This window comes from Rhea americana, unplaced genomic scaffold (assembly GCF_003343005.1).
Source record: "Rhea americana isolate MKP2758 unplaced genomic scaffold, rheAme1 scaffold_111, whole genome shotgun sequence".
Lineage (NCBI taxonomy): Eukaryota > Metazoa > Chordata > Aves > Rheiformes > Rheidae > Rhea > Rhea americana.
The window spans coordinates 1,132,631-1,153,387 of record NW_028185162.1 but is presented as its reverse complement, the minus strand read 5'-3'; the positions used below and the strand labels follow the sequence as shown (position 1 = coordinate 1,153,387).

The following is a 20,757-nucleotide window of genomic DNA, read 5'->3' as shown; positions in this document are numbered from 1 at the left end:
GCTCTGAGAATCAGGATTCAGCCAACTGAATAAAATGGTATCGGAAGCAGGGGGACAGGGTGGAGGATAAATTGGATTAATGCAGGGCTGGATTTCCAATTTTAACTCAGGCCAAGTTTGGGCCGAATTCTAAGAAAATGAGGATGGATGCTACAACATGCTGGTTTGCCATTGCCCCGCTTATCCCCTTCTCCGCTCTCCTTTCCACTGCTTAGTCAATCCCATCTTTTCCAACATGCTCTGASCGTGGGAGTTGATGGGACTTTTGCTTTACCTTCAGCCAAAGAGCAGATCCTTTGGTGAAAGTGGTTTGAGGAAGGCACTGTCACTTCTTACCTCCGTTTCTGAAGCTCCCAGAGATACGGACACCCCAACGATGGAGAAACATGTTACCTGCTTCCCCAGCATCAGTGGGACAGAAAATAAACAGTGCTCACACGGTTTGGATCTGGGGCACAAGGGGCCACAGACCCAGCTCCTAGCTCCTGGTTGGTACAAACCCACCACTCAACTGATCTTCAGAGCCCTATAGAGAAAACCCCAAAGATCTGCAGAGGGAGGGAGGAAGGAAGGAATCGGTGGTTGGCCTGGCATGAAAAATCAGCCCAGAAAATAAATCTCTTGATATTAATACCAAAGTTCCTGGAAACGTCTTCTGTTGCCCTCATTAGCTATTTGATAAGCAGGCAGCACTTCTCCATTGGGCCGCGGACCCGGCCAGGCTGCATTTAATGCCGTTAGCCTCCCACACGCTCATTACGCGGTTCAGCACAGGCCGCTTGCTCCGCTGTATCACTAAGGAAACTGGAAGAACTGCGACAGAAGAGGAACCGCCTGCCAGACGCACCCCTGCAGCAGCAAGTCACGCAAACCCTGTGCAAGCTGGCCGCGCTCAGGCGGGTCCGAGGGGAGAAGAACAGCTGGCCTTGGCCTGCAGAGCATCGCCTCTTCGCACAAGACCCAGTCGGCTTGCTGAGTGCTCCAGCAATGTCTCATTTTAAATCATCGCTAGGGCAGAAATAGCCGACGTTTCCAGTCATTTGCAGTTTGTCCTTACTTAGCAAATGAGGGGCCAAAGCCTGTGGTCTGCTTACAATATGGTCACTAATTTGCACAACGCTACCCAAGTTTTAGAGGAAGAAGAACAGTGGCCAGGTCTATTTTTCCCCTTGGTGACATATTTTCCAAGGTTCTTCTATAAAACCTGAGCGCCAAGACCATGAAAAAAGCTTTCCTGAGACTCGAAGATTAATGGGGAAATTGAGAAGTACTTGGATTGTCTAGTCTTTCCTAACAAATCATCTTCCCACACAGCCAAGCAAATCCACGCTTCACAGGGGGGCTAAGTGCTCTTCTAGACCAGAAGCCTTTCCATCTCTTAGCCAAATTACCCTGGTGCTCACTCTATAATAAGCGTTTTTCAACCCAAACTCAGCTGCACACACAGTGCCACAAGACCATTGATTGCAAACTTTCCAATGACAGAGTACGGGTAAACAAATCATGGTTTAACCAGGTCACATTAATTTGCTTCCAACCCCTGAATTTCTCAGCGGGCACTCTTTATACATAGCTGGACCAGAAAGTCACACTGAACCTCAGTTTCAGAAGTTAAGGCTTTATAATTTTGCATGGTTCAGAATGTTTCCCTGGCGTGGTCAAAAACAAGGAGAAAACAGGCAAGAGAGGAGACTAGGTGCTGACCATGTTGGCTTCTCCAGGAGCTCTATCTTAATACTGATTCCCAGCAGGAAGAAATGCTCCCCAGCAAGAAAGACTTGAAATATGCCTGCAAAACCATACCTCTAAATTAGTGTGTTTGTAAAAGGTAGTGAAAAAGCAAATTTCTATTTGCAGCCCATGCAAAGATAAGCGAACAAGCCATTCCTCAGCAGCAGTCAGGCAGAAAGGAAGATTAGGATTTCTTACAGATTCAGCACGAAACAAAACATCTTTCATGCTCACCTTGAAATTCCTAATACCCAAAATACTGCATTTGCCAGGGGAACAAAACAAGTTTTAGCTTTGTGATACCCCAGTGGGAAGACAAACACTGCTACCTGGGACACCGAGCTGGGGGACACAGCAGTGCAGGGCATATGGTGACTTACCAACAGCTGCCAAGCAAGACCATGGCCAAGCTRGGACCGAACCCAAATCACCCCTGTGCTCATCACCTCCAGAAGCAGCCTTCCCTGCTCACCTAGAAATGCAAACGCCCTGTGCTTTTAGACCCTGGCTGCRGCACTCACCCGGCAGACGGACATCTGGTTGGTGGTGAGGGTGCCAGTCTTATCGGAGCAGATGACGGACGTGCAGCCCAGGGTTTCCACCGATGGCAGGCTCCTGACGATTGCGTTCTTCTTGGCCATGCGGCGTGTGCCTAGCGCCAGGCACGTCGTGATGACAGCGGGGAGGCCCTCTGGAATGGCAGCCACCGCCAGAGCTACCGAAATCTTGAAATAGTAGATGGCCCCCCGAAACCAAGAGCCACCATGCACAGGGTCGCTGAAGTGGCTGACATTGATGACCCACACAGCTATGCAGACCAGGAAAATGACCTTGGACAGCTGCTGGCTGAACTCATCCAGCTTCTGCTGCAAAGGGGTCTTCTCAGGCTCAGTTTCAACCATCTGGTTTCTGATCTTCCCAATCTCTGTGTATACCCCTGTCGCAATGACAACTCCAACTGCCTTCCCAGCTGCGATGTTGGTACCCTAGAAAGGAAGAAAGGGGTCATGGGGGCAGAATGAGTGTGCAGGCATGAAACCTCTGAGCCAGAGGTGGGAAATAGGTCACTTGTGAAAGGAGACCACAGAATCTTGATTAATAGTGAAAAATCAGACATTGCGACTCCTGGGTTCATCCCCGAGATCAGCCATGGGCCAACAAGGTCTGCTTCCCTTCAGGCTTGACCCAGGAGCCTTCAGCTGGTAAGAGCTGGGTTCACTCTCTTCCCCACTGCAGCTCTCTCCTAAATGCACATGTAGCCCCCAGCCCTGACTCTGCTGTGATCTGCAAAACCACTTGGCCTGTGTATCAAACACATCTTAACTTGCAACACATGAGACCACAAGCAAGTCTAGATACACGTCAAGATAAATTGCTCAACGCGAGACCCCAGGCGTATGCACATGCATACGATCCCAATGGCTTGTAAGGCTCAGGAACACCACGAACTCCAGTTTTGGTTAGAGAGGAATGAACTTAACTTCAGATTCAAATTCCTACAGAAGTAATGAGTACTCGCAATCAGGATGATTTACTTTCAGTGACATGATCCTTCCTAACATGAAGCAAAAGGCAAGGCTCAAATACACTGACTATTCAGAAACTCAAACGCAAACTTGGCAAACTGCCTCTGTCTCCTGCTCTGGTCTTGTAGGACAGTTTGTACTTCACACAAAGGCTCTGTTTGGGACTTTATATAAATCTGCCCTTAAATGAAACAGGTGACTCTCCTGTTCAGTCTCTCACCCCTCATGGCCTTCAATTCTGTCCCAAGAGGAGTATGAGCAAGAAGAAAATCAACCTGTAAGAGCTCCAGGCTCAATGCAACCTTTTTCCCCATCCATAACCCACCCTATGAGATGAAAAAACAGTTGAGATCACCAAGAGGCATTTAAGGGAGTAATGTGCCAAAGACCAAATGAAATGCAGTGGAAGCAGGCCCCCAAATTTCCTAGGATGATCTTCGCCACCAACCARTGGTATTCAGCAAATGAGCAGCCCYGAGGGCAGCAACCTCCACSAGCCCCACAGTGGAGACTGTCTYGCACTGAGCAATTTATATTGAGGTGCACCTAGACTTGCTTGTAGTCTCATGTGTTGCAAGTTAAGATGTGCTTGATACACAGGTCAAGTGGGTTTCACACCTTCACAGCCCCCTCTGCGAGAGGGCTCTTACTAAGCTTCCCACGTGCTATAAAGCAAAACCGAAAGTTCCCGAACCCCAGTAAATACTAAGCCCTAAATTTCATCATTTTTAAATCCCACCAGTTCAAAAGCTGCTCAGAGAGGGGAKAATGTCAACACCTTTGCTACAACAGAGGTCACCCACGGGCTCCAGCACGTCCACCTTCCCCAYGAGGAGGGACGTGCCTGGCGGGTGCAGCATTGCCAGCCGACGCTGCCGACCGCCCCGCCACCTCAGCTTCACCCCGAGCACACACAAGCACTGCAAATCATCCCTTTGGGGCCTCTTTTACGTATTTCTCCCTTGTGYCTGACCCTGGCTAACAGGTCCAACAGCCAGTGCGGGGGAGCGGGTGCAGATCCATGATCACAGTTAGCCTCTCCATGAAAAGCCAGGCTAAAAATCCTCCCTTAAACTGCTGTGCCCATCGTGGAGCAGTGGCTCCCTTTTASCACCCGCTGCCCAGAGACACTCCCTCCCTTCTTGCACGTTTTTGCAAAGAGCCCYATTGCCCGAAGTGGTGATGGACGTAAGGGACTTACGGAGAAGAGCATGTTCTTCTTGTCCTGATTGACGGCCCGGGGGTCAGGGATGGGGTCAGTATGTTTAATCACCGACACGGACTCCCCTGCCAAGACAAGAGCAGGAAGRCGAACCGTTCGCATTTCCTCTCGAGGCTCCGTGCCATCAAATGCTTTTATTAGACTGGATCAGAAACTCCACAGCTTTCAAAAACTGTGCTTTGCCACAAAATCATCAAAACATTCATCATGGAGATGTCATAGCCGGTCTGAGACACTTTGAAGATAATGGTTGCAGAAAAACAACTAGCTTAATTCCGTGAAGATCACCAGAGCTAACGGCCCTTGAGCTGACAAGGTATCTGAACRGGATTGGGCCAGATTCCCAAGCCAGGAAGGCAGCTAGCTATTAACACGAGCTTGCAAGCTCAAGGCTCTGCCTCAGGAGTTTTATAGCATCTCCTCTCATCTCTCATCGCTTGAGGAAAAAACCCTCTCACTGGTCCTGGAACAGAAACCACAAGACCTCCCTTCTGTATAAATATCCCTCCAAGCTGCACACACACCAGAAGTTGCCATCCTACACAAAAATGGGATTTTTATGGCACTATAACAGGGAAGGTGAAGGGTTTTTTTGGTTCTTTGCAGATTTGCTCTTCTGCTACATCTGCTCTTGCCCTTGGAGAAGGGAGCTAAGTTAATACAAAGCCACRTTTCAAGACTGGGCTCAGCTTCAAATGCTTTTCCGGTGCAAAACCAGAGAGCCCCTACTATTATCTCACCTCACTTACTGAATTTGCCAAGCCCTGCGCACCAGTGACCATGTTTTGATGGCCGCACGGAGGGAGCATGGGCAGACACCGAGCAGCCCCGGGCGAGATGGCACGCGTTGCACGAGGAAGTCTCGCGCTTCGTGCTTTGCGGGAAGGAGGCAGAGCCGCCCGCGCTCMTCTTGCTGAGGCTCTGGGCTTCAAGCTAGGTGCCGGGACCTCCCAAATCCTGAACCTCCTTGTTCTTCCACCAAGGCAAAGTGTTTAGGCCAGTGTCAGCTCCGAAGGTTTGCTCCCAGCCGGCGACATGGGCAAAACATTGCTGTCTAAACCAGTGCCACAGCCTCCAGCCCCCCGGCCTGCCGCCCCGCGCCGCCCCTACCTGTGAGGATGGACTGATCAACCCGCAGCGTCGTGGATTTGATTTCAATGATCCGGACGTCAGCTGGCACCTTGTCACCAACTACAAGGAAGAGAGCACACAAACGCCGGAAGGGTTAAGTCTGCCGCGTCTGAGCTCGCCAGCACCAGCGAAGGGCAGCGCGAACGCTCAGTTCCCAAGCGCGGCAGCTCAGGCGGGGAGCCGAGCGCTGCCCCACGGCTTAGGGCGGTCGCCTCAGCGGTTTGCATCTCGGTTCCTGGGCTCTTCCCCCTTTCTCCGCTCCGGCTGTCGGGTCTCAAGGGCAGGGACTCRCTTTGCCGGGTTGCACACCGGCCCCTAGCAGAGCAGATGCAGCCCCAACCTGGTTGCATAGCAGCACCCAGCTTGCTGCTACCGGGTGTCCAGCAGCTGGGTAACCTGGCGCTGCTCCAGCCCCTGAGCTCCGGYGATGAACTCCAGCTGGTGACCTGGACCTGACTCAGGACACCGTCCACTACTCCTCCTTTCTGGATTTAAAGRAAGCTAGAAAGTGGTGCAATCAGTTGCAATTAGACAAGAGACAGGGCAGTGATGGGACCTGGAGGAATTTCCAACTGAACTCACCTGGGCCCAGTAAATCCACTTTGAAGGTTATGGAAAGAAGAGCCCAACTGCCTGCCCCCCCTGAGCAGGAGCATCCTCCTCTCCTCCGCCAAAACACCCCCGTTTCGGAGCAGCCCGGCAGAGCGGCCCCAGGCCATCGTACCRCAAGCGCTGCCGAGCGGCGGCCGCTTTACGGCTTCGCGGGCCGACGGGAAGCCGGTAACGCTTGAAGTTGTTTGGGGGCCAAGAGAAACGGGAGTCGGCGGGCTCCGCCGGCACGGCGCCGCCGCGGCGGGCAGAGGCGGCCCGGCCGGCTCACGGCCATTGCTCGCTGACCACCGAGACGCGGGCGCTTTCCTTAAAACCTCTTTGAAGCTGCTTTTCCCGCCGGGTTTCTTCCTCCCGGCGCTTTGGCACGTAACCGCTCTTCCCCACGTTCTCTCATCAGCTGGACGCAGCCGCGCTCAGGCGCTTCGGAAACATTGAGGCACGCGGAGCCCTTGCTCGCCGGCCGGTTAGGTCACATCACGCAACGCTCCCAAGCCGGCCGCCAGCGCTCGCCGCCCCCGGAGACCCGCGACCCCCCCGGGCGGCAGGCGGCGGACCTACGTGCCGCCCCGGAGCCTCTCCGCAGGGGCAACGACTTCTCCCACCCTCGCGGGAAAGCGAGGGAGAATTTGCAAAGCATGAGCTGTTTCTAAGCCTGCAGATTAAAATAATAATAATAATAATAAAAAAAAGTGTTGACAGCATCTAAGACGACTGTATCCGAGCCTGGCGCTGGGGTGATATAAGGCGCTCAAGGGGAGATAACCTGATAGCGCGCGGAGAGACTCGCGTGGCACGGCCCGAACTGCGCTGGCACTGCCTCGGGGCGAGAGCGCCGGGACGCTGCCGCCCCCAGAGCACGGCCCCTCCAGCTGCCTCCTCCTCCTCCTCCTCCTCCTCCCCGGGCCGCTCTCCAACACGGGCGCAGCCGTCGTTGGACGCCTAATGGATACGAGCTAATCGCTGCCCATCCAAAAGCTGCGAGTTTTCCACTGCGCCGAAAGCCAAGGGAAAGCAAGAAAAACAAGAGAAAACAATGCGCTGTCRCCGCTGCCGCCGGCGGGACCCGGGCGAAGGGGCGGCCGGGGCGGGAAGGCGCTGGCGCGRGGCCACGGCGGCGGCGAGGAAAGCTCCCGTGGGAACCGGCCCTCTCCGCTATTTGCTTAGCGAAGCGGCTAACGCCGAGCTGGCGTGCGTTGCTCTCCCCCGCCGCCGCGCCGGGGCTGGCCCCGAACTCGCCAGGATTTGGCCCATCCCGGCACGGCACCTAATGAAGCTCCCGCTTTAACGAGTCGCAAGTGCCTCTTGGGTCGGACGGGGTCCACGCGGTGCAGCGGCTCRGCTTAACCCCTTTGCAACGCATCACGCAACGCTCCCAACTCAGCCGCCAACGCTCACCGCCCCCGGAGACCCRCGACCGCCCCGAGTCGCGAGCRGGGGCGGACCCCTTTGCAGCTGCCYGCACACGGACTCACCAGCATCTCTCAAAATAAGCTTTAGGCCGCTGCAGAGRGACCATCRATCCACCACAAGGAGGGGCAAGAGCCGTGCGGCACCCGGGCACTGCCCCCTCTCCGGCCTTGGCATCCACCCTGCTCCGGGCCAGGCTCTGAACACCTYTGCTTTCCCTTCACGGCTGGGAAAGAGGGCAGGAGATGCAGGATTTCCCCCATCCCCATCGCCCCGTTCGGCATGTGGTGCCTGCTCCCCTCTCCAACAGGGGGTCACAACTCCCTGGGGACCCCAAAACCTCTCCAACCTCCAGAAGCCAAGCAGGGACACCAACAGCTTAGCTCACCCCCCCACGCCAGGCAGATATTTGCCCTGTCCATAATTATGGACCAAAGGAGCTTGTTGAAAATAGACCAACAACTTCTAAAACTGCCCTCGTAGCCATCATGCCGCAGTTAGCTTTCTGCTTTTCCAACTGTCCATCCTGTAGATCGAACCAGGAAAGCACCCTCTCTCCCCTGCACACTCTGTCTTCTCCCCCAGCATATATATACACACATACAGGTAAGCGTGAAACACACACGCACATACACGTGCGTACAGGGACACTGCCAAGGACCGAGCGAGCTCCTGACCAAGAAGGAGTCACCACCGCAGGACAACGCGCCGTGGGACGCTGCACACAAACGCTGTGGCCGTGCGCGACAGCGGGAGACGTAGCCTCGCTTGCTGGGTGGAGGTAAYGGGGCATCGCCCACACACGCGCTGGCACCGTCCCGCTGCCCGGGGAAGCGCCGTTTTCCACCTCCCTCCTGAGCATCCAATAGCCGCCTGCATCCTACCAAAACAGTGGATTTTCCGATCTGTGCCGGCAAATTTATTGCATTTGCACATGCAAACAGAAGTCAGCCCCTCATACCCTCGCTGTCACTGCGATGTCACCCGCAGAGCCGCCGAGTGTCACTAGCTGCTGCTCTTGCCAGGCTCCCCCCCTTCTCATTACACAGCCTGGCACCATCCTTGCCAGTTGCCTTAATTTGCTTAAGCCCATGATTTGCTGCTTAATTTGCTAATAGCTTGCTAATTTACAAACCCACCCAGAGGACAGCTCAGCCCTTCCCGTCCCAGTTTTGAAGCTGACTGTGCCATTAAAAAAATAATAATCAGCTGCTGAGAGGTATGCAAGGAGCACCTGATCCTGAGCTTGGCGGGCAGCGGGAGGCTGCTGGCCGGCCGGCGAATGCTCCTCCTGGTTATCGGTACCGCACCGGCACCTGCACGTGCTGGGCAGGGAAGCTTAAAAACTCTGGTTTTAAACCGTGCTGCAGAGCAGCCGCGGCCGCCCGCTCAGCGCCGGGAGCCGTAACAGCCCAGCAGCCTCTTCCTCCCCACCCGCCTATGCGGGCGCTGAACTCTGCCACATCGATACAGCTTTTAGCCCAGCCGTGGCCTCGTGCGCGGCCGCTCCATAGGCGTCGCAGGTCTGTTCCCGATCCCTAACAGCTTGTGCAAACCCCAGGGCCAGGTCACCAGCTGGAGTTCATCGCTGGAGCTCAGGCTGGAGCAGCGCCAGGTTACCCAGCTGAGGACCTGGCCGGCAGAGCCTCTCCTTCATCCTCTGCACATTATTTTTATATGCATCTTCCAGATGAAGTACAACTGGAAGACATAAATAACGGCAAGTTGGCGCCGTGCATGAGGAATTGCAGCTTATTTCCACTAGCAGGGCCACGGGGAGGAAAAGAGCAGATTAGCGTGAGGCATCTGGAGGCTTACCGCACAGTTTAACACACAAACAAAAGCCGACCGTTGGCTCGCCGAAAGGCAGCGTTTCCAAAACTCCGCTGGGGCAGATAGGAAACCCCGAGGCGTCCTTAACGTGAACGTGGTTCCCAGACAGAAGCACGTGCCATCRGCTAACTCTGCTGACAGAGGCCTTCTCCAGCAAGAGAGCAGGCCCGCAAACCAAGCAACACGTCCCTGCAGCGCRGCCTGACAGATGGGGAGCCAAATCCTGCCCGGCTTCGTGCCCACGGCCCTGGGACACCTGGGGGCTGCTCCAGCTACCTTTCCTGAYAGCAAAAAGAGGATTAAAGCGACGGGAGTCAAAGGGCTTGTGGCAAAAGGCATGGATTTCCCCCAAATTTACACGCAGTGACCTCCTTCAGGAAAGGAGGTGGTGGGGATGGGGAAATCAAAGCGCGTGATTTGCCTTTCAGGCCAGGGCAGAGGAGGTGCCTACAGCACCTGCTTCCCAGCGCCGTCCCCGCAGCTGGACGCGCAGGGGCGGGATGGCGGAACCAGCCCGACGGTGCAGCTTGCGGCCGCGGATGGAAACGGCCCGATCCCAGATGCAAAAGCGCACGTCTCCTTGGTGCCTGCAAACCAACGCCTTCCGCTCCGCCTCTCCCGCCCCAGCCCTACTCGCCGTCCATGAATAACAAACCCAAGTTACCAAGGATCCCAGCCCACACAGATGGAACAAGCTCCGTTTCCTAAGACATTAAAAACGCAGCTCATGTAAGGGCTCTGCTTGCATTGTCTGCACATTTGTGAGGCTGTATTGAGAGGCACCCAGGGATGGCCTTTCATCTCAGTTTTGTTTGGGTGATGTGTGTGGGAGAGCAATTTAAAAAGAGAAGAATCTTTGTGGAAAATTAAGAGTTCTTCCAGCAAATAAGCTCTATGGGAAATGCTGGAGGAAATCTCCCCCCTCGCCAGCAACCTTCCTGAAATAAAATAACCTGTGCCAGAAATACACTCTTTTTTTTCCTGTCCTCTACTGAATACAGTCCCTAGACATGGGACGAAGCTTCCACAGGTCAATGAGCCCCAACTTTGGCCAAAGCCACTTCAGCTTTATCTGTTCTCCAGCTGTTCTGCCTCTTCCCTTGAGCTGAGCTCCTACTGTTGCTCCAGATGTGAAGAAACACCACATTCCTGCTCACACCACAGTGCCAACCTGTCTGTAAGCCAAAAATCCCGCCACGGGAGCCCCACGGTCCCCTAGAGATCTCTGCAGACATCGCTGCGTGTCTTTGCCTTGCTGCGGCAAGTTTTGAGTTAAGCCCACAGAAATGATAGCAAAGGCAGCAGGCGTTTTCCCCAAGAGCACGCAGGCTCCGAGGGCCGGCGGTGTCCCCACTGCTGCCGGGCGGACAGCCCTTCCCGGAAAGCCGAGCGGAAAGGCAACACCGAGCGGAAAGACAAGACCCGAGACCCCACTATCACAGCTACTCAGGTTAGCACAGTGCTGAGCGCTTGGGCTGTCCTGCACTGCATGGAGACAAACCTCCCCAAAAGGATGCTCAAACGGGAGTGAGCTGAGTTTTGCCACCCCATCCGTTCATACCAAAGCATCGCGGGGGCCCCCGGCACTAGGGTCCTCGTGGCAGCTGCAAATTGGCTTTTGGGAGACTTTTGACACTGTCAGGTTCCCTAGCTCAACTTGGGACTGAGATCTCAAGTTTGCACAAGAGACACTAGCACCCACCAATGCCCTTGCAGAGTCGGGGTGCAGAGCAGCTCTCCTCCTCCCTTGGCAAGGACAGAGAGGGAGCCCAGCCTCRAACGCCTCGCGGCCACCGGCAGCCCCCTCCCCTTCCCATCCCCACACCCAGCCACAGGGGCTTTTACAGACAACGATGCTCTACCTGCCACCTCCACGATGTCCCCAGGAACGATATCGCGGGCGCGGATCCTCTGCACGCCGCTCCTGTCGGCACGGATCACYTTCCCCATCTCCGGCTCGTATTCTTTCAAGGCTTCGATAGCGCTCTCGGCGTTTCTCTCCTAAAAGCACAGAGAGGAGCAGAGCTGCAGGCAGCTGGACCAGCTGACAGGGCGCAGCGAGCTGCAAAGACGGGTGCCGAGCAAAGCGCTGGGATCTCCCAAACCCGAACATCTCTTTGCACCATGGCTGGGGAAAGCGTTGCCCCATCCTCAGCTGCATGGTACCCGCGTCCCCTCCAGCCTGTACCACCGCGGTGCCCAGGTGAATCGGGAAAATGCCTGATTGCCCCGGGGTCGCCGGCTGCCAGACAGTGGCGACACTGCACAGACGAAGGGCTAAATTTTATTTCCTACTCCAGGCCATGTGAAAGCAGGGAGGAGACCTTGTCTGATGGCGAGAGCGCAAGCACAGGGGGAGAGCTCCTCGCTTCAAGCCTCAACTTCATGTTGGCTTCTGCTTTTCCACCGTCAAAGCGGAGATGCGATATTTAATTATTGAGAGCTGGGAAGTACTGTTCCGTGAGCGGTGTTACGAACATGTGAAGGCATGTTACTGCTTTGGAGTGACATGAAAACAGGCCCTTGACACGACACAGAATGTGACCTTTGGGCCTGGCTTTCTCCCTCTTTGCCGGGGAAGCAGCATTTCCCACCCAGYCTTACTCCTCCTCAGCTAGCAACATCCTCTAGCGCTGCTTCCAGCAGCCCCACTTCAGGTAAGGCTGTGGATAAACAAATGCCCTTAGAGTAACTATACACAYGGGAAGGAGGCTCTCCTGCCCGCCRAGGGGAGTTCACGCTYCRGGAAAATGCAACACTTCAAAAAYGAGCTTCCAAAGGCAAGCACTGATCAGGGCTTCGGAGGAGCCGTTTCAGTGATGGAGGGAGAGAGGGAATGTGCTGCTTACCTGCCAGACGCCCACCACGGCGTTGGCTATCAGGATCATGATAATGACAACGGGCTCCACGAATGCCGTCGTGGTCTCCTCGCCTTCCTCGAACCATGCCAGGACCTGATACAGACAAGAAGAGAAGGGCCACAGTGTGGTTGGAACTGCAAAYGCTGTTATTTAAGAATAAAGATTCAAACAAGAGCCAGCAAATGAGACATTTGATGGAGAAACGACCACCCAAGCTCGCTGCTGGCTCAMCGCCAGGTTGGATCCTAGCCCTTGCCCAGGAGCACCGTGACGGACCTGACGCCTCTCCCCAGGCGTCCAGCCCAGCGTTAGCAGTCGGAGCTGGGCTTCACGAGCCCGCTGTGCAGGCTGCTCGCGAGCAGGGCGGACGGCAGCACGCGCAAAGAGGGCTGCTGTCCTCAAGAAAGACACGTTAACTCAATGCCCACCAAGCCCAGAAGCGACTCGCGTGGTCATAACCAGCAAAGAAGTGTCACGAGTGCTGCTGGCGCCACGCAAGCCCTGCGTGACGAGTTGCAGGGGCGATGCGTGCATTTGTGCCCACAGCACCTGCGGGCACGCGGGAGAGGGTGGCTGCGAGCCGACGTCCTGTGTCAACACAGCAACGCCCTTCTTCCTCTGCAGCAGAGGCAYGAAGCATTACAGGAGAAGACCTCTGACGTTACCGTGTGTGCTATAGCTCCTAGTGACACCGCACTGTTGATCTTTAGGGAGGGAGAAGAGGTGCCTCTGCTACAGCCAGCTCACCTGTACCTGCCGAACAACAGTCGGAGGCCTCTGGTTGGGTGCCAGCAGTTTTGAGATGCAAGGTCAGGACTAAAACCCAAGGGTCTAGAAGACAATTCATCCAGCATCACCTTCTTGCCTCCCTGCAAGGAGGACGGCGAGGGGGAGCTATCAGGCGGCTGTCACGTCTACGGCTGTTCCCCGTGCAGGTTAAAACAGACCTGCGAGCTCACCAGTGAGCAGGTGCCGCATGTCGTTCCGGGGATATATTTAAGCTCGCAAGGAAGCAGCCTGCCTCCTTCCTTCTGCACAAATTGCAACTTGCCTGTTTATTTTTCCCAGGGATTCTTTATCATCTGACTCTCTCGTACTAGTGGGAAGTCAGATTCAGGCACTAAAAGCTTTATTCAAAATGTTGTGACTGCGCGAGACAGGATCCAGAAATAAGTGTCACATAATTCCGTTTAATACGYGGTGGCTTACGGCGCCTGGCAGCCCGCACYGCCGCCGCCGCRTGCCGCACCGCCGCTCCCGAGCCCRGCGCGGGCYGACGTCCTGCCGGCACCCGAGAGCACGGTCCTGCCCYGCAGCCGACAGCGCCGCCCTCRCCCCCGTCCGCTTCCAGCGACATCGGCCTTTGCCCCGTTGCAGCGCCGGGGATTTCGCAGGAAAGCCAGGTGTTTCCGAGGCCGATGGTGGTCAGGAGGGAGGTGAAAGCCCAGCTAAACCTCTCCCCAGCCCAGGTGCAACAGCAATGTCACTCAAAGTCTCGTGCTGCTAGGGAGGATTTTAGAAATCTCCAAGCAGGGGAGAGTCTCTAACACCCCACCGGCCTCAGCAATTTTGCTGCACTCAAGGCAACAACAGCTGGAGCAAGAGGAGCTCCCCAGTGGCCTCTGCAGCTCCCCAGGGACCACCAGTTTGGCCAGCAAAGGGACAACCTGTCCTGCAGCAAGCTACACCTGCAGAGAGTCCCCGACTCCTCGCCGTGCTGGCGGGAGCTCAACAGGCAGGTCGCTGCTTAACTTTTCAGCTGACTGATCCCCACGGGAGCACCAAAACTGAGCAAATGAGGCCTCTCACCCAGCCTTTCCCTACCAGCGGTCAGCACCAGCATCTGAGCTCACGGATGGAAGCACCCAGAGATGCTTTAACCACCAAAGAAACCAGAAGGCAGAGTTGCCCGCAACCTGTAACGGGAGCAAAACCAAGCTAAAGGCCACTCTCAGAGGGAAGTCTTCATATGTTTATCTAATGGACAGGAAAATGATGCTGTAGGTATCTAGCCCCTAAAAACACTCCAGCCCCTGCCCTACCACGTACCACCTGCACTCGGCATCTYAGCCCGGTAAACGCGGGTGCAGTACTGGGGCACCACACAAGCATCAAATCAGCAAGCAGTGAGCAAGGTGCCGCTGATGAAGAAGGGAAGGCCAGCACAGTTTCTAAGTGCCATCAAGAGAACGGAACGAATGGGCCAATGTTCAGCTTATTCAGTGCCACACTCAAAGGCGGCTTTGCTAAACACACGGACTTTGAGTYGCTGGAGGCCGTAGTAGCTTGCAGCGCTATTAAGTGCGGAAGAAGTCGCTYGCAGTAATGGTGCAGGCTAACAAAGCTTCGTGCTGCACCGGCTGCCAGCAGATTTTGCCTACACACCTCGRCTAAGCGAATCTGCCTTGCACTCGCAGGAGGTGTTGCAAATGAATCACTGCTCCTCCTCGGGAAAGGCAAGCACGAGATGAAAGGCTCAAGCATCTCCCCCAGAGAAGGGGGGGAAAGTCCTGCTGAAGCTGCACCACTTGAGAAGGCGTACCTGTCCTACGATCTCTCCTCGTTTCCTCCTCCCCCCCCCCCACTTTTTCTTTTCTCCCTGTGCCAAAGGAAGATGGCAAATCTCTCAGGAGAACCTCTTGAAACCACTGGCTTCGTTGTGAATGAACACTGCCTGGTATTTACCCACTCCAAAAAGGCACGCTCTGCTTTCTGTTCACAAACAGCAGAACCTCCCAGAAAACAACTCGTCCCAGCCTCCCAACCAAGCCAGCAACAGAGGCACCCRGGACCCCAGACCCCGGACGCAGGCGTCCACCCTGCTTTTCCTGCAAGGCTAACAAGCCCGAGCACAGACCCGCACACTGAACACACCACGCTTTTTGAGGGACACCATCAGGTGCAGCGAACGCTGGACCCTACCACAGGAAGAGCCCTTCCAGGGACACCCCARGCTGTAACGCACAATCCTGGGAGCTCCAGGTGCCGGGGGCASTCTGAGGAAGGCTTTGCGACATGCTAAATACACGGAAAACCCAACCCCAAACAGATCTCTTTGACACCTCCAAAACGTAACAGCATGTTTTTTTTGCTGAGCAGTCCACCAAGAGGYGTATTTTGTAAGCAAGCATTCGCATTGCATTGCATTGCCTGCACTTCACCCAGGCATACCCCGAAATCCCTGAGCATCCCCCCTGTGAGATGCTGAGGTCTACCTCAGGACCTCCAAGTGCTCCTTCAGCTCACGTCTGCACCATCAGTGACTCAAACAGAGCGGATTCGGCTCAGTGAACAGCAGGCAGGAGGCACCTCCCACACAGGAGGGCAAAACGCTGCAATTCCAGCTCAACCAGAGGAAGAAAATTAAACAGCATATTGGATTTCCATTTCGAACTTGAAATCTGAATGTCTCTATGCAGCARTGAAAGGACTTTGCAAAGCCCAGACTTTAACGCATCAAGAGAGAGACTTTTTTTCCAAGCAGGAAAGCCACAAAGGTTTTGGAAACAATTCCAGCCTCCTCTTTTCCTCAATATGCAGAGATGCATGATTTAGCTCTSTGCCCATCCCTGCTGGTTAGATCCAAGCATAGATGAATATAGTACATGGAATTGTTGAGTTAGCTTTATGTATACAAGCCTCTCTCATCTCCCATCGCCCACCATGACTACCTGGAACAGACGGCTCCACCACCACTCCATCCTTCTAACCACACTGGGTAYGGCTCAAGAGCAAGCCTGCAGCTTCTTTTTGTGGTTTGTCTCCATTTTCAGCTGAACTTCTACAAGACTATCCTTGCAGAAAAGATCAAATTAAGAGATCTTGTAATTCGCCCAAAACACCATCAACCCTGCATTGTCCCYGGATGATGCTCCCTGCTTGTGGTGGCTGTGGGATGCAGGCTGGCCATGGGRTCCAGGCTGGCCTCACAAGGGAGCAGCCACCCATGGGTGTCACACCCACAGCTATCCCGTCTCATCCCCCACCGCCACAGGGATCCGATCAGGGAAATGGAGAGTAAGGGCCATATCAAAGTGAGATCCACAAGAAAACGAAGTGACTTTCACCCAGCTCACTAGAGAAACTGCACTGAGATTCATATGTGATTTCAGAAGCAGAATATTGTCTACTGAGCTACATCGAGGCTCAAAGGAAGATGCTAAACACAGATATTTGGACTTTCTCATTTTGCAACTTATTTTTTCTCAAAATTTACAAGGGAAAAATATGGARGGGCTAATTTTTCCTTTCCATTTTATCCATCCACACAAGCTGATGCACAAGACATGTTTTACTGGATGAAAGATGACATTGAAAATAAATTAGTCAGAATTAAAATTAGACACRCAGGCTGTACATAGGCTGTTAAGATTCTAAATCAGTGGCTGGTCTGAACTGAAACCCAAAGACACACATTCCCTGCAGCTCTCCCAGCTCTGCTGCCCTCATCTACCCCAGCATCCTTTCTCCTCACATGTGAGGTTTCTTCAAGGGACAGCTCTGTCCGCACTGTATGTGTGCACCTTGCCCATCTCATGCTTGCTCCACACCCACTCCAGAACAAGATTGCACATTCCTTCTCAAAAATAAACACTTTTACTGATTCACCTGACTGCCAACTCATAGTAACAACTCACATTCCTGGAACTGSTGATATAAAGAGGTCAAACTTCCAGGTAGTGGAGTGGAGAATATACATTATTTTGAGGCAAGCAATGCTTGCTCTCCTCTGTATTTGCTCTTCCAAATTTTCTTTTTCCAGTCTTAYAAGATTTCTCTTGGTTACAGACTTTCACTGTTGCCCCACAAATTAGAATTCCTAGATTTTGTGCATTTAAGATGATAAACGCTTTGAAGCATGGACTTCATTTTCTTCGTTTCGGAGTACTCGCTTGCGTAAATCTCAGCTGGGAYGAGCCAAACAAGCAGGCACCGGTGAGTGCCTGGAAGACTGACACTGGGAGGTCTGGGACCTAGAACCGGGGTGCTCAACCCAAGAGGTTATATATCCCCTGTGAGGGATGAAAGGGAAGCATGACAAATTCAAATTAAAGACAAGACAAAAGTTCAGCTGTGAAAACAGCTAAGTATGGCAACAACTTTCCAGATGCAGCGGGTTCTGTATGTCTGTCTATTTTTACAGACTGGATGTTTTCCGAAGCACATGTTCTAAACTCACCCACAACAACGGGACTGCAAGAAAAAAAAATGATTCAGGGAAACCCTATCGCTGATACATGCAGGAAGTTGCATGAGATGGTCAAAATGGTTCCTTCTACCCTTGAAACATATGAATCTGCGTTGATGAAAAACCGTACACTGAGTCATAGGGCAGGCCATTGGCAGAGCACCGTGCAGAGCCCACACGCTAGACCAGCTGCYGTCCTTTTGCTCATGCAAACTCTCCATCTGTAAGAACTATCAGAAACAAAACCAAGACAAGACTGAGGGGCACATGATAGTAGCCTTCAAGACATGAAAGTCTGCTGCAAAGTGGAAACAAATAATCTCATCTTCAGGCCTGTGTCCGATCAGACTAACAGATGAAGGCTTGAACCTACAAAAAGGAAGAGTCAGGTCAGAATTATGTAAATACTGTGAGCTGCAATGTTAGTGAAGGACTGGATTCATCTGGAGACTCTGTCACTAGAGACCTTTAACAACAGCTAAGAGAGGTGTTAAGCCAGAAATGATGCAAGTAGAGCTGATCCTTCTTTGGGACTGGAAGACATCTCCAGATCTTTACCAATCTATTTCTTCTGTGTCATTAAGGCTCAGAGTAGAGCAGGAATTTACAAGCTGAATGAGTGGATGGGCACAGACCATCTTCCAGCAGGACTGAGAATGCTGACGGAACTATCCAGCTGTAACTTTCTCAACAGCTTGACATGAATTTTTTAGCCAGGCTTATTTGAATCAAAGGATACACGTCTGCCAAGTTGTCATTAAGTTGCAGTGAAAGAATCCGGCAATGGCAAAGTTTCAAGGTATGTAAATGACTGTAGGTTTTCTAATTGRATTCATTTTATTGGGATTAGTTTTGAACATCTTTTCTGGGGTTCAGCTGACACTGCCCTTGAGCCCTCYTCTGTCCATCTCCAGCACAGTCCTGGAAAAATGCAAAGCCCAGGAAGTGCTGKGATATCAACTGCAGATGAATCAACATTACTGAAAAATCCTAGAGCCTAATGTCAAAAGCACAAACCACAATACTGTACGATGCCCTACACAACCACGGCACTGTTGGTACAACTCCTTCATCCATCACTTAGATTCCTCTGGCTCCTTTTCTATTTGGCAATAAATAAACAAATGCTAGGAATCAATGTCTATGTTACTGGTGCTGATAAAAATCCCATGCTTCATTTAGACACAGCATCTTTTAGGCCTCGATCTCCTCCAGAGCCTGGCTGAGCTGGGTGCTGTAGGACCCAAGCCAGGTGCTGCAGGACCCAAGCCTGCTCCTCCCTCCTTGTCTCACCACAGCTCCCAGCCAGCATCTGGTTTTGCTGCAGGAGAAAGGGAAGAAGGAAGGATCCCAGGACCCCACGAAGCCGGCAGCACGCTCATTAGTACCCGTGCACGGTACTCCTTACGCTGCCGGCCGCTCCTCTGTTGGCCAGCACGAGTGCCGTGAGCCTACTTGCTTGGYGCAGCGCCAGCTCCCATGCCACCTGGATTGGAAAGCGCCCCAGAAGGTGCCTGTCCCCGTGCAYGAGCCCTCCTGCCCCGGCCCGCGCAGGCTGGTGTTTCTCCAGCAGCCACACTGGGCGTCCGCGGTACTCACAAACGAGAGAAAAGCTGCCATCAGGAGGATGCGGACAAGGAGATCTTCAAATTGCTCCAGCACCAGCTCCCACAGAGACTTTCCTGGTGAGAAAACACACAAACCCCAGCACTGTGAGTGCTCAAAAACTGGAAAGCAGGCAACTTAAACCACTTGGGCCACCAAGGCCAACAGGACACCACCCCGCACTTGCAGTAGGGTTGCTACCAGCGCCCCRTTGGCCACAGATATGAACAAGGAGATCCAAGAACGTGGGACAGCAACGAAGCAAATGAACTCAAGTGCTCACGTCCCGCGCTCAGCTCAAAGCAATGAAGGATTTTCCTTTCCAATATTAAACGTCTTCGTTTCTGGCACTGGCCTGTTTTCACTAAATCTGTTTCCACGAGGGAGAGACCGAGTGCTCCGCGTTCCCGCTCGCTCCCGGTACCACCCGGCCGGCTGTTCTTCTCAGGAACACRCTGCTCCCAGCCCAGCCACCTCTGCAGAGCTCAGACTAAGGCAAAAAACCCCGGCAACCGCTCCAGCTCCCTCCGGCAGCGTCRTCCTCAGCGTCTGCCCCCCAGCGTCCTCCCGTGCCGACGGCACGGACTCACCTTCTTCCGCGGGGAGCTCTGTGCGTTTTCATCGACGTCCAGAGAACAGGACAGAAGGGGGGAAAAAAAGACAAAAAAGGAGACAAATTAGCGATCTGGAAGCAGACTCGGCAGCAGAGCGCGAACGCGTTCGAACAGCTGGGTGTGGAAACGGGAACGCGCGGCTTTCGCACCGCCGCCGCCCTGGGGAAAACGGCGCTGGGGCGCCCGCCGCCCCCCGGCCCCGAGGCTCGCACGGCTGCCGTTTCGGGGCACCGGCACGGGCCGGGCACGCGGCGGAGCCCCCGGGGCCGCCAGCTCCGCGGTCCTGCCCGGCCGCGCGGCCATTTCACCCTCCTCCAGCCTCGGCTCCTCGGTGAAGAGCAGCCGCTCCGCAAGGGCAGGGCTGCCCGAAAACGCCGCTTCCTCCCAGGTCGGCAGCGCTGGCAAAACCGGGCGCTCAGCTCCTTACTAGACCGGCGGCGCTCGGCTCCCACCCGGCCACCCCGAACCACTCGTGCCTCCAGCCGSACCCCTGCTCCCCGGGGCAGCCCGCGGGGGCTCGTCCCGCCCCGGCGCCGGCCTGGAGCAGAGCTTCTGCGCGCTCCCTCCCGCCGGGGCTTCGCCCGCGCGGCCCGGCCGGCTGCTCCCGGCCGCTTCCTCCGCGCCGCCTCTCTGCTGTAAACAAACCTTCTTCTCCCTGGATTTCTTTTTCCATCGGCAGGGAAGGGGAAATGGATGGGGGAAACAAAGCACGCATCCGCCTCCCGGGCTCTGCTAACAGGAAGGGAAAAAGGCCCAAGAAAGCAGCCAAAAGAGCAAGAAAAAAACCCAAAATATCTTCAGCGGGGACAGCAGCCCCCGTCCCGTGACATGAAACAGGAACCCGGACAGAGCCGCTCTGGGATCCTTCTCCTGCGCCGTCAGGACGCGGCGTGGGGTAAACTGTTATTTTAACCGGCTGCGTTTCCCGTGTCAGGCTGGAGGAAACCCGCGCCAGGGAGAGGCCTGCTGCGCCTCCAGCTCCGGCGACGGCCCGCGGGGCTGCGGAGCGCGGCGGCTCCGCCGGGGC

The 20,757-nt window shown here is 54.4% G+C and overlaps 1 protein-coding gene across 1 annotated transcript in view; it reads right to left on the bottom strand.

The window, feature by feature from the left end:
- The window catches only part of ATP2A3 (ATPase sarcoplasmic/endoplasmic reticulum Ca2+ transporting 3), a 48,353-nt gene extending 28,622 nt beyond the window's left edge, over positions 1-19,731 (bottom strand). The window contains exons 1-7 of the mRNA XM_085315090.1: positions 19,707-19,731; positions 19,111-19,193; positions 12,312-12,416; positions 11,325-11,463; positions 5,590-5,670; positions 4,459-4,544; positions 2,253-2,717 (exon numbers count right to left, since the gene is read on the bottom strand). Coding sequence (XP_085171216.1) covers positions 2,253-2,717; positions 4,459-4,544; positions 5,590-5,670; positions 11,325-11,463; positions 12,312-12,416; positions 19,111-19,131 — 897 coding nt within the window. The 5' untranslated portion in view covers positions 19,132-19,193; positions 19,707-19,731. The remainder of the gene's footprint in view (positions 1-2,252; positions 2,718-4,458; positions 4,545-5,589; positions 5,671-11,324; positions 11,464-12,311; positions 12,417-19,110; positions 19,194-19,706) is intronic.
- Between the last annotated feature and the right edge of the window lie 1,026 nt (positions 19,732-20,757).